Source organism: Lepidochelys kempii, chromosome 1, assembly GCF_965140285.1.
Source record: "Lepidochelys kempii isolate rLepKem1 chromosome 1, rLepKem1.hap1, whole genome shotgun sequence".
NCBI lineage: Eukaryota > Metazoa > Chordata > Testudines > Cheloniidae > Lepidochelys > Lepidochelys kempii.
In genome coordinates this window covers 277,869,519-277,882,337 of record NC_136380.1, presented here as the reverse complement: position 1 = coordinate 277,882,337, position 12,819 = coordinate 277,869,519, and the positions used below count along the sequence as shown (strand labels likewise).

Sequence of the window (12,819 nt, the reverse complement as noted above, 5' to 3'; positions counted from 1 at the left end):
CTGCTTTCAGATACTCTAAAGGAAAATGTGAAATACCCATTGGAACTTTAATCACTGTGTAACAAAAACTTCAATTTAAATGTATTAACCAACCTGAAGAGAGAGGATTTCACAATTATTAATTCAAATTGCAGAAATCCATAGTCACCTGAGTCTTGAAATGATAAGAAGGAACAACTAGAAGATTAGCTCAGCGGATCCAGATACACTTAAAATTAGTGCCTTATTTCTAGTCTGAATTTGTTCCGCTTCAGCTTCCAGCCACTGGTTCTTGTTATGATAGCTCCTGTGTGTAAGACATTTATAATTTATAATTGATATGTTCTTTAACAGGAAACCATCAGCCCTGTGAATTAATAACTGTAATATATAGGCAGCAAAATGTTTGGTTATCAAAAAAAAATTAGCAAGCATAACATAATACTTGAGTGTTTATATTGTTCCATCAAATTTTTCTTTGGGTATGTCTACACTAAAAAGGTAAATTGACCTATATTAGGTCAACAGCCATTGCAATAATTACTGCTGTGGTTTATGTCTACACTACCCTCCTTGGGTTGGGTGGTGCGCATTCTCACCAGGAGCACTTCCACCAACTTAAGGGGGGCAGCATAGGGAGCTGAGCGCCTGGTCTACCCCACAAGCTCGCAGACTCCCAGTGGGCTGCCTCCCCCGTCCACTCCCCATTCCCTACTGGGAGCAGGTGGAAAGCTGCACAGGGCTTCTCCCCTACCGTTCCTCACCAGGAGTGTGGGGGGAAGCCACCCATGGCTTCTCGGCCCTGCTCGAAGCTAGAGAGCAGCTGGGCTCTCTAGCTGGGCTTTCTAGCTGTCATGCCATGAAATTGACAAGTCAGCCAACAGCCAATATAAGTAATGCAGTCTACGCAGACACTGTGTCATCCTAACACCACCAACATAAGCCTTACGCCTTTCATAGAGGTGGGGCTATTATGTCGGTGTAGTAGGGCACTTACATCGGTGGGAGGAAGGCTGTAATGTAGACACTGACATAATTAGACCAGTGTAAGTTGCTTTACATCGACCTAACTATGTAGTGCAGACCAGCTCTTAAACAAATAGGTGGTCTTTGGCTTTTCCAAATTACCACAATTATTAAAGGTCCATTATTCATTTTCCATGTCTTGTCTGCAACTGAGCAACAATTATTTGACAGTCATCCTGCAATTCAAGTAGGGCCTTAGGTAATGTCAATGTATACTTCCTTAGAAGTATACAAAACATATACCTGCTACTATTGGGAGCAGCTGCATGGAAGAAGGTACTCAGTGGAGGTCGTTCCAGCCCAGTGGTGAATTAAGCTCCATAGCCCCTTTTATTCCCCATGCCCTCCCACCACACTGTGGAAAGACTGGAGAGCCATGGGCCCATCTGCCTCCTAAAGGGAGCTTTTCGTGGACCTGAGTTTTGAGATGCAGAGTGGTGGTAACATCTGCACAGCTGTCCAGAATCCTGCACTGGTTCCATTGGCAGAAACAGGATTTGTCCCTTAATATAACAGCTGTCCATTCGCATAATGATGTAATGGAATACTGGAGCTGCACACATTCTGAATAATAGGAGCAACTCCCACATTCGAGCAACTCCCACATTCAAGCATCTCCCACATCTAGCGGAGATGTTATGCTCAAAATACTATGTTGCACAACTTTGCTCAAATAATTTTAGGAGCTGGAGAGATGATGAGGTAGTGATTAGGATCTTGATCTGGGAGACCCTGGTTCACTTCCCTGATCTATCACAGGCTTCCTGTGTGATCTTTGGTAAAGTCACTTAGTTCCCTATTGGTAAAATATGGATAACAACACTTCCCTGTTTCATGGTATTGTGACGATAAATCCATTAATGTCTGTCATAAATATAAAGGGAAGGGTAAACCCCTTTAAAATCCCTCCTGGCCAGAGGAAAAATTCTCTCACCTGTAAAGGGTTAAGAAGCTAAAGGTAACCTCGCTGGCACCTGACCAAAATGATCAATGAGGAGACCAGATACTTTCAAAAGCTGGGAAGAGGGAGCGAAACAAAGGGTCTCTCTCTGTCTGTATGCTGCTTTTGCTGGGAATAGACCAGGAATGGAGTCTTAGAACTTTTAGAAAGTAATCTAGCTAGGTATGCGTTAGATTATGATTTCTTTAAATGGCTGAGAAAAGAATTGTGCTGAATAGAATGACTATCCCTGTCTGTGTGTCTTTTTTGTAACTTAAGGTTTTGCCTAGAGGGATTCTCTATGTTTTGAATCTAATTACCCTGTAAGGTACCTACCATCCTGATTTTACAGGGGTGATTCCTTTACTCCTATTTATTTCTATTTCTATTAAAAGTCTTCTTGTAAGAAATCTGAATGCTTTTTCATTGTTCTCAGATCCAAGGGTTTGGGTCTGTGGTCACCTATGCAAATTGGTGAGGATTTTTACCAAACCTTTCCCAGGAAGTGGGGTGCAAGGGTTGGGAGGATTTTGGGGGGAGAGACGTGTCCAAACTACGTTTCCCAGTAAACCCAGTTAGAGTTTGGTGGTGGCAGTGGTTATTCCAAGGACAAAAGATAAAATTAATTTGTACCTTGGAGAAGTTTTAACCTAAGCTGGTAAAAGTAAGCTTAGGAGGTTTTCATGCAGGTCCCCACATCTGTACCCTAGAGTTCAGAGTGGGGGAGGAACCTTGACAATGTCTATGAAGCACTCAGATACAATGGCGATGAGCACCATATAAATTCCACAAGGAAATAAACAGTACTGCCTTCAGAGTAGGGCTTGAATAATGTGCAGTGAATAAGTTCTGGGCCACATATTGAACAATGAGGATAAAACAAAATATTCTATATTCATTCTGCAAGCACTATCCATCTTGTGCCCTAAATGAGGCAGGAGTGCTGTGGAAAAATTAGTGTGTGATCATGTCACTGAACTGTATCATAAAGCATAATCACAAGGGGGTCAAATTAAAGTTCTCCTTCGAGTAATTGTCCATATGCATGGTCCAGCTGTTGGTATGCATGTGCCCCAGGTGCTCAGGACCAGAGACTTTTTGGCCAGTAGTATTCGTAAGGCATGTCTGTCCCCAGATGCTCCTTGTGCTCTCCACTGAGGGCATATAAGGGTAGGGAATGCCTACCTCCATCAGTTTCATCTCAACCACCTCCTGCATTGTGACAGATCATTGGTGGTCCAGTGTACGCATCAGCCTCCTAGAACTCAAGGAGAGTCTGCAAGGTTTTTATCAGCAACATCAAGAGTCAGCACATGCAAATAATGATGGAAAATACAACCACCATGTTCTACAACAATCAAAGAGGAGCAAGATCTTCTTGCTGTATCAAGAAGCAGTCAGATTGTGGAACTGGTCACTCTGACAACAAACTTCCCTCTCAGCTGTCAACATACCTGCCCTGCAGACCTCCCTAGCAGACAATCTGAACAGACATATCTCATTGAATCACAAAATGGAGATCAAGGACCACATTCTTCATCACTTTCAATGAATGGGGCCACCCCCTTATAGAATTGTTTGCGACTTATTTTGCCTCAGGAGAAGTTCGAGCCCAGGTGCCCTGTGTGATGCTTTTCTTGTCCCATGGATGAGGGACCTTTTATACGCTTTCCCTCACGTTCCTCTAATTCCCAGAGTACTTTGCAAGGTCAGACAAGACTCCACCAAACATATTGATAGCCCCAGGCTGACCAAGGGAGTTTTTGTTCCCAGATGTCCTAAGGCTGTCCAAGGCCCAACCCTGACACTGGACTTGCTGTCATAGTTCAAAGGGAAGGTGCTGCACCCAGACCTCAGGTGTCTGCACCTCACAGCCTGGCTGCTGGATGGATGTCTAGCCTAGAAGTTTCTCCAGTCAGGGATATTTTGTTCAAAGCAGGAAAGACTCCACCAGACATACCTCGTGAAATGAATGAGATTCTCCCACAGATCTTGGTTGAGGTCACTCCTCCCTCATGAAGCACCTATACCAGTAATGTAGGAGTGGCTGCTAGAGCTGAAATGATCTAATCTCTCTGAGCTCTCTGAGAGTCACCTGGTGGCAATTTCATCATGTCATCTGCCTGTTGACAGCCACTCTGTCTTCTCTTACAGACCTGAGGTTCATAAACATTTCATGAGAGACTTTCCACCTGTTCAGGGGCCCCATTTCCCCTTAGGGCTTTAATCTAGTACTTCCCATGCTTATGGGGCTTCTATTCAAACCTATTGCGTCATGACCCCTTTTACATCACTCCACAAAAATCTTCATGGCAGAACCCTCTCCCTGCCAACACACATGATTGTCTTCCCTGTCTTCCTCAGGACTCATCCAAAGTACTTACTCAAGGTGGTCATGGAATTCCATCTAAATCAGCAAATCCACCTATCTGTGTTCTTTCCTCATACATGTAAGACAGAAGCGGCCCTCCACCCTTTGAATGTCAGAAAGCCTCCAGTATTTTATCTGCAAAGAAGAAAAACCATTCTGATCTTGTCCAAGGCGCTTTGTAGTGTAGTTGATGGACTGAAAGGCAAGGTCGTGTCTTCACAAATTCAAGAATCTTCTCAAAATGGATTTCAGAATGTGTGAAATCTTGTTATGACATAGCAAGAAGAGACCCACCTGCAGGGTTGAAAGCTCATTTCACTAGAGCCTAGAGAGCCTCATTAGCTTCCCTGAACAATGTCTCAATCCTAGACACATGTAAAGGCAGTGACCTGGTGCTCTGTTCATACATTTACCAAGCTCTTACAGAAGCCTCCAGCTTAGATGCTGGTTTTGTTAATGCTGTTCTCTAGTCCCTTCTTTCATAGACATCCCATAGTGGAATATGTATATAGATAGCCACTTGAGGGAGAATGAATAGTTACTTACCTTTGAGGTATGTTGTCCGTATGTACATTTCACAACCCCCTCTCCATCTCCTTGACCTCGGTGTCCTCTCACTTTATATTTTGTAGTTGAGAGGAAACTGATGGCACTAGGCGCACCCTGCCCTTAAATGCCCTTGCCAGACAACACAAAGAGCATCAGGGTGCAAGCTAGCTGTATGGCTACAGCTGGCCAAAAAGTCTACAGACTTGAGTGCGAGGGCACATGCACACCAATAGTGGAATGTGTATATGGACAACACATCTCAAACTCCAGTTTCTGAATGGGTAAGTAACTTGGCATTTCCTAGCTTTGGAGTGGTTGACTTTGCAACCTGCATGTTCTTTTCACATGGCTTTTTGTATGTAATAATACAGAGGTTGGATGAGAGTGATCATTTGTAATGTCTGTGTATATGCCTGTTTATTTTGTTCATGGATGAGGTAAGAGCTGATTTTTGTACTGAAGACAGAAATAAGCCTACCTCTTAAGCTCTACTAATACCAGTGCCATTTCAGGAAGACAATGATAATTGTGCCATCCTGCAAGTCAAGTGTTTAAATTACTGTTTCCAATTTCATGAAAGCATTATTTTCTTAACTGTTTATCTATTTAATTAAATATTTTTATCCTCATTTTTGGCAGTGATCCAGGCTGGTTATCTTTCAAAAACAGTCCCAAAAAAGTGTGACTTAATTTTATTCAACTAAAAAATTTATTTTGGGAATTTTTCTTGAAATCCTTTCTTGATTTTGTTTAAATTGAATCTAGAACTAGATGCACATAAATCTACTCAGTCTCATGCTCTCAGAAGCCACAGGGAAAGTAATAAGGTGTCAGAGGTCAATCAGAGCCAATTTCACATAGGAAAAGAGGTAGTTTAATGGCTGATCAAGGTTCTCTAGGTCATATACATCCATTTTTTCATTTTACTGAGACTCATACTAAAACAGAAATAAAAGTCTATTTATTGGAAGTCAATATTCAATCTCACACCCACACAGCTTGTTGTATCTATATGAACTTTAAATAGCTAGTGCAACAGCTGCAAAAAGGTGTTTGTGTACTGAATGAGAAAGGGGAAAAAACTGAAACCATGTAGCATAAAATAATTAATCCGAAGTGCTAGTACTAAAGCATGCAGTAAAAACAGGGAATTACTTCAGTAGTAGTGACAAATAAGTGTGTTTTTAATCCAAATAGTACAAACATCATACCAAAGTAATTCATTATATTCAAACTGAACAATTAATCCGTAATTTTCTCACTATGCAAAAATAATAAGAATTCATAACAGAGCTTCCTCAAGCACAGAGGTTTATAAATCCAAGGATTTAAAAATATAGGAAAAACAAATGCAAAAGGCATGATGACTTAAGAATTCATAAGAGATCATGTAACGCTTGTGCTTGGTGTTGGTTTTATATATTTGTGATTATTTCATTGAACTAAAAATCTCATAATAATAAGAAGTCTTTAAGGACAAGTGCTATATAACCAAAGCTTAACAGGGAACAAAACTAAAATTCTAGAAGATTTATTATCTATGTGTTATATTATCATTGCTGAATCTACCTGGAAGTCAGTGGGCATGCTGCTAAACTTAAAAAGTGACCTTGTATTTAAAAATAAATATTTAGAAATCAAGAATCTTTTAGAATTCAAGTCATATTCATTGTTTCCCCCCCCCCCGATGGAACAGAAGTAACTTTTGTAATATCTTTTTATATGCAACCACTGTGTTTCTTTAAACAAACACTAGACATGAAAGTTGCTCTGTCATTGACTCAAACTACAGTATGTGGGAACTACAAATAAGCAGCCTTGATACTGTGAGCGATTTGAGCCACTTAATACTAGATTATCCTGAAAACATTAGGGCAAAAGTGAGGCTGGCTGGTACTGATGAAGAGACAGTAAAGATAAAAGGCAAACACAGAGTATATCTCTCCGTAAAGAAGAGACTGTATTTGCTCTCCTCAAGTTTAGTAATCTTTCTCAGTGAAAATTATTCCCCCTTGTCTAGGATTTAGAATTTAATATTTTCTCTCTTAACTTTCATTTCATAAGGAATGCATATATGCAGAGGACTCTTATGCTCTTTCTGTCAGGGTGTTTTTTCTGTAATGAGTGTGCGTGTGTCTTCTGGCTGCAGTGAAAAGGATTTTGTTGTTGCTTTGTTTGTCTGTTTTTTGTTTAAAATAAAGCCCTGGTGCCTTTCTTTACTCCTGAAAGAGCAAACGGCAAAAGTTCTTTAAAAATTAATCATAATTCCTTTTGAAAAGAGACATATTTTCATGAGAACTGTTAATCTCTTAATACAACTGGAGCCAGAAAGAGGAGATTGTGTTTATGCCTGTTTGTGTGTAATTTATCAGATATTCAGTATTACCAAGAATAAGTTTCTGTGCTCACAGATGGCAGGGAAGTGCAAGTTCTTTCTGTTTATGCCCTTATTGTCCCTAGGTAAATAGCATCTGAGAACTGTTTATAGTCCTGAATCGGCAAAGCACTTAAGCGAGTACTTAAACTTTTAATCACATGTGCAGTACCATTAACTAAAATGTATTTGTATAATACAGCAAATTTCAAAAAAATATTAATTTGAATTTTCTAAGCTTTTTTTGTTTTCTTGTGAATTAAATCTCCACTATCATATTAAATGTAGCATTTTTGGATGTTCATTTATAAGTCACTCAAATAAGGTGTATATTATAAGTTAGCTGTGCATTTATCTGTTTGCTTGCGCACACATATATTTAAAGAAACTTCCTGTAATGCATAGTCAGTACCCCATTGTCAGGCAATCAAAACCAAGAAAAAATAGTTGGCCCTAATAAGAAGAGCTGGTCAAAAAATGAAACAACATTTTGAAAAGATTGATTTAAATTTTTTTTTATTATTATAATGTGTCATTTGATAACACTTTTAATCAATGTAAAAAAAATTTAGATCCAGTTACAAAGCACATTGGAAAAACCACTAATAATGAGAAATAAATACCCAGTATTTTAATTGTCAAAATCCAATTTCAAAATTTCATCATAAATCTAATTGTAGAAAATTTTGACTCGCTCTGTTAATGAGGGTTGTGTCCAAGATGTCATGCCAAGTTTCAAATTACAGACGTCAGCTACTTTTTCTGCAGGCCTCTATTCAATTCTAGTCATATCTTGAAAATAAAATAAATGAAAAATAGGAAAAAGGTATTTCCCCCACTCATCTGCTGGCTTAACTCAAAAGTGGCTGACTGGATTTTGCTCAAACTGTCGTAAGTGGGGGAAATCCTCTTTGTATAGAGATCAAACATGACTCATCCTAATGTGTTCATTTTGAAAAGTTATGAGAATGTAAAAATGAAGGGAAACAGGAGAAGTGTTTTAAAATGGACAAACTGTTTTGCAGCCTAAACTGTAACGACCACTCCATTAGTGGTTGAATAATGGTTAAATGGTTGTACGAGCAGGGGACATGTCTTAGCACAACAAGGTCACAATCCTTTTTGTGCTACGCTAATATCAGTAATTAATCATAAGATATTTTTTAAAAAATCTTAGTTTTAAACATATGCATCCATTCATTTAAAACATCCTTTCAGATCTGCAGGGATACTGAAAAGCTTTGGGGGAACATTCATTTAAATATAAAGCTATGAATTCATGTCAACAATATACATGGCACTTTTTCTTAATTTTCCACAAACATTCACAGATATAGTGTGTGTGTGTGTGTCTGTCTGTCTGTGTATTTAATTCAAAAGAATGTTTTTTGAAAGCAAAAGTTTAGTTAATACGCATGTATGTGTTCCCATGGAAGTTAGTCCTGAAGGATTCACACGTCAGTCTCTTTAATATACTTTCTCCTGTTACTAAAGGTTGTCATCCAACCGCAGGGTAGAAACAGCAGCATGTGAGCTAGGTGACCAGTCACACACAATCATGAATATTCTAACCAAATAGCTCAGACAACCTATAGGCTGAAATATATTTTTATAAATTGGTTGATGACAAATTTTGAATAACAAACACATTCATAACAGTCAGGTCCTTTCCAGTCATGAAAAGAAAAAAATGAAAGATTTAGTGCAAATAGCTCACCAACCTCTATCTGCATTAAAAAAATTTATCCCTAAAAAATCTCTCATGCTCTTGAATGTATAAATGAATCACCATTTTCCTAGGAAGCTGACACTGCTGCATTTTAGTAACCGTGTAGGCAAAGGTATATGAATGCACCTGACACCTATGAATTAATCCTATTTTTTCAACCATAATAATAATGTTAGTATTTGCGAGTAAGCATTTTATTTATTTATTGCTTCTCTGAAATACAAATCGGTATATTTTCCTTTTGTTACCTTAATTTTGATTTTAATATTTTCATTTCCTCTGGGGTGATAGAACACTGCTCTGGTTTTAAGGTAGTCCTTTACAGTAAATTTCTATCTCCTTCTTTTTTTTTTTTCCTGATACAGAGGATTACTGCTGCAGGAAAACAGCAGGTTTTCAGAAGCACTACACTACTATAAACTGGCAATTGGTAGCAGACCCACATTAGCTTGTAAGTAATTCAGTAGGTTTTTTTACATTTCTTTTCTTCCCTCATCCTTGAACTATTATAAAGCTAGAATGAGAAGGATAACATGCGCTGTATTTAGGCTTGGCAGAATTTTTTTTATATATAATTTCAATGGATAATATCAGTGTTTTATTTTTCAGCATTTCTTCAATTTTTATCTATTTTAAATTTTCACAGTTGTGGGAAATAATGGGGGGCTAAGACAGCAATTATTTAATGACAGTAGATGTTGACATTCAAAATGTTAAAGCTTTATAACCATTAAAAGAAATTTTCAACATCACACGTATCACCATGTAGAAAGTAAATAGCCTTTTTTAATCAACAAAAATCTAATTGTTCCAAGCCTAGATATATTATAAAGTAATATTCCACGAACCACATTAACTGTGAGAAGTCATGCATATATGGACAGTTGTATTTAAGGAAATTTGTTCTCAATATTAAAATGAGAGGGAGAAATTTATTTTACTCTTCAGTGAGCTGCAAAACAATCACTCTGTTGTTCAACATCTGCTCTCTGATAGACAATGGGCTACAGAACTGAAAACAATGGCACGATCCCATACCATTCAAAAGAATGGGCTGGTGAGCCATGGACACTGTGACTAAAATATATGACATTGATGTTTGTTTTCTGATAGCCAGTCTCTGACTTTAATGAGTGGTGAGTCAATAATACAAAGTTTTTGGAATTCCTTATTGGGACAATCTTCCACTAGTAAGATTTGTTGTTTATTGCCGGTGACTAATTCCAATACCATACCAGTAGACTCTAATTGCAGGTTGTTGAGTCTGTTTCGTATCCCCTTGATTTAATGTATTAATTTATTTATGTATTGGAGGCAAGGTGGCTCATGTTTTCTTTTACATTAAAAAAAAAAAGTCTGCCTAATATATTATGTTTCTAAGAAAACAACAGCCAACCTTCAGGGGAAGTTCTATGGCCTGTGTTGTGCAGGAGGTCATACTATGTGATCACAGTGGTCCTTCTGATTTTATAATCTGTGAACATGAATATCTTTTGGTTTAAAACGATAACAGGTATGATGACATAGTGGAACCCCGCTAAAACATGTAATATTTGTTTATTCTCCTAACAGCTGCCTATTTAAATACTGGTATTATCCTGATGAATCAAGGAAAGACTGAGGAAGCCAGGAGGACGTTCCTGAAGTGTTCAGAGATCCCTGATGAAAATTTGAAAGATCCTCATGCTCACAAGAGCTCTGTTACCAGTTGCCTTTATAACTTAGGAAAACTCTTTCATGAACAAGGACATTATGAGGTGAGGACCCAATTTTCCCATCCCATGCAAACATCAACACTACCCCTCCCAACCCCACAAAAAAGTCCTTATAATAAATAATACCCATCATTTATATACAGTAGCACCTTTCATCAACAATGTCAAAGTGCTTCACAAATATTAATTGATTAAGCTGTACAAATCCCCGGTGAGGTCGGTGTGGGAAAGTATTATTCTTCAACAATTTACAGAGAGGGAGGCAGAGCTGCAGAAATGTTAAATGACTTATGCAGTGATGCATAGCAAAATAGTGTTAGAACCAGAATGAGAACCGATCAAATCTGGGACTTTTTGCTTTCTGCAGTTTGGTCTGTTTCATGAGATTGTTGTCATAAATGGCTGAAGTATATCTGAAGCCACTGGGGAGTGTGTATTAAAGGTGGCCTCTGTGCCTGAATAGCAAAAGATGAGAATCTGTTACAGCCCCAAATAGGGAGTCCATGGCTCTTTAGCTCAATCTGCTTTGAGCTCTGGAGGTCCCCAGTGGTTCAGCCACTGGTGAGTCAGCAAAGATAGCAGCCATCATATATACAGATGAAAAGACCTCTGATAAGTATTTTGCCTGCTGGAGATATACTGAGAGCTTGGTTGGATGGGTCGGGGTGTTTTGGTTTTGTTATGCTGTTCCTGTCCAGCCAAACTTACTTCAGAGTGGTAGTTGCATGAGGCTGTGATCCATGTAACTTTTTCTGACTGCAACATATAAACTTTGCTGCTTATGATTAAGTACACACATGCTGTTCAGACTCCCCTACATCCAGCTTCCTTTTTCAGCTCTATCAAATGGCAGTGATTAATGTGTTAGATTTTTATGTCTGCATTTTAACCAATCTTTAAAGATAAGAGAGCAGCAACATACTATATGGCTGTGCTGTGACTGTACTTAGAGTACTATGTTGTTTATAAAAATCTATGGATGGGCATGGTTTTCAAAGGATAAATAAATGACAGGTCTCTTCCCGGGGTACTTACCTTCTAAAATAGACTTTACATGGTCATGCAAGTATGTTTTCCAAAGGACTCTTAGTACTTACACTGAACAGCATGCATCTCCAGTGTGCCTGCTGAATGAAACATTCGTATGCGATCATGCAATTCAAGTATATAACATCATGCATATGCACAAGAGAACACAGGAACCTTAATTTTGGCATTTCCAGACTCCTGAGTGCTCCTCCTTTTTTTCCTCATCCATGTTCTTTCCCATGGAGGAAAGATTCAATAATAGGATCTGGATTCTATTGTTAAGTGATACTAGGCAATGATACTTTATTATTAGGGTGCTTATTGTAACAATCTGATATCAATCTGAGCAGTCTGTCGGTCCACAGAATTTTGAATCTGTAACAAGACACGCACAAATGGAAATCATTCAGACTGGTGTTAAGGAACTTCACGTCCCTTGTTGATCCTTTTATAAATATGATCTTCCTAGTGTATTAGTAATGAAGATATTTATTTCTTTTTTTCATTCTGGGAGGGTAGCTAGTACCTAATTCACATGTGAAAAAGTGCTATTGAAAATGGTGCTTTAGTAATGTTTTTCTTTCCTGTTTCAGGATGCCCTTATGGTTTACAAGGAAGCAATACAGAAAATGCCAAGGCAGTTTGCACCACAAAGCTTATACAACATGATGGGTAAGAGCAATTATAATATCACAGTGATATTCAAGGAGGCAGAGTGAAACTAGAGTACTTAGTCATACAACTGGAGCTCAAGTGATTCAGTTAATTAATAAAACCAAATTAATTTCCTCCAATAGATCTTAACCATAAGTAGGTTCCAACTTCAGAGTTCAAGTAACAGCAGTAGATTTTCTTGACAAACCCCAGTAGATGGTTACACAAGTATATTCTTGGTTTCTTTCTGAGTGTTCCTACAGCACTTAAATACACATCGTATTGATTGCAGTGGTGCCCACCTGTAGAATCTCCTACCTAATATCTAAGAAGCTTTATGTGTACTATTTAGTGTGACTAGTGGAATTTTTCATTCACTAAGCCACCTCCCTTCCCCCATTCAGTTACCATTGCAGCCAGTGGGAGTCTTTTCATTTATCTCAACACAAGATG

The 12,819-nt window shown here is 38.4% G+C and overlaps 1 protein-coding gene across 5 annotated transcripts in view; it reads left to right on the top strand.

Annotated features, from left to right (window-relative positions):
• Nucleotides 1–12,819, top strand: part of TMTC2 (transmembrane O-mannosyltransferase targeting cadherins 2) — a 379,113-nt gene that overhangs the window by 262,267 nt on the left and 104,027 nt on the right. For all 5 annotated transcript variants that reach the window (XR_012156727.2, XM_073327618.2, XM_073327617.2 and 2 more), the window contains exons 5-7: nt 9,334–9,419; nt 10,541–10,725; nt 12,306–12,384. Coding sequence is in view for 4 of the 5 variants with exons in the window: in XM_073327618.2 (XP_073183719.1) it covers nt 9,334–9,419; nt 10,541–10,725; nt 12,306–12,384 (350 nt within the window). In the remaining variant the exon portion in view is untranslated. The remainder of the gene's footprint in view (nt 1–9,333; nt 9,420–10,540; nt 10,726–12,305; nt 12,385–12,819) is intronic.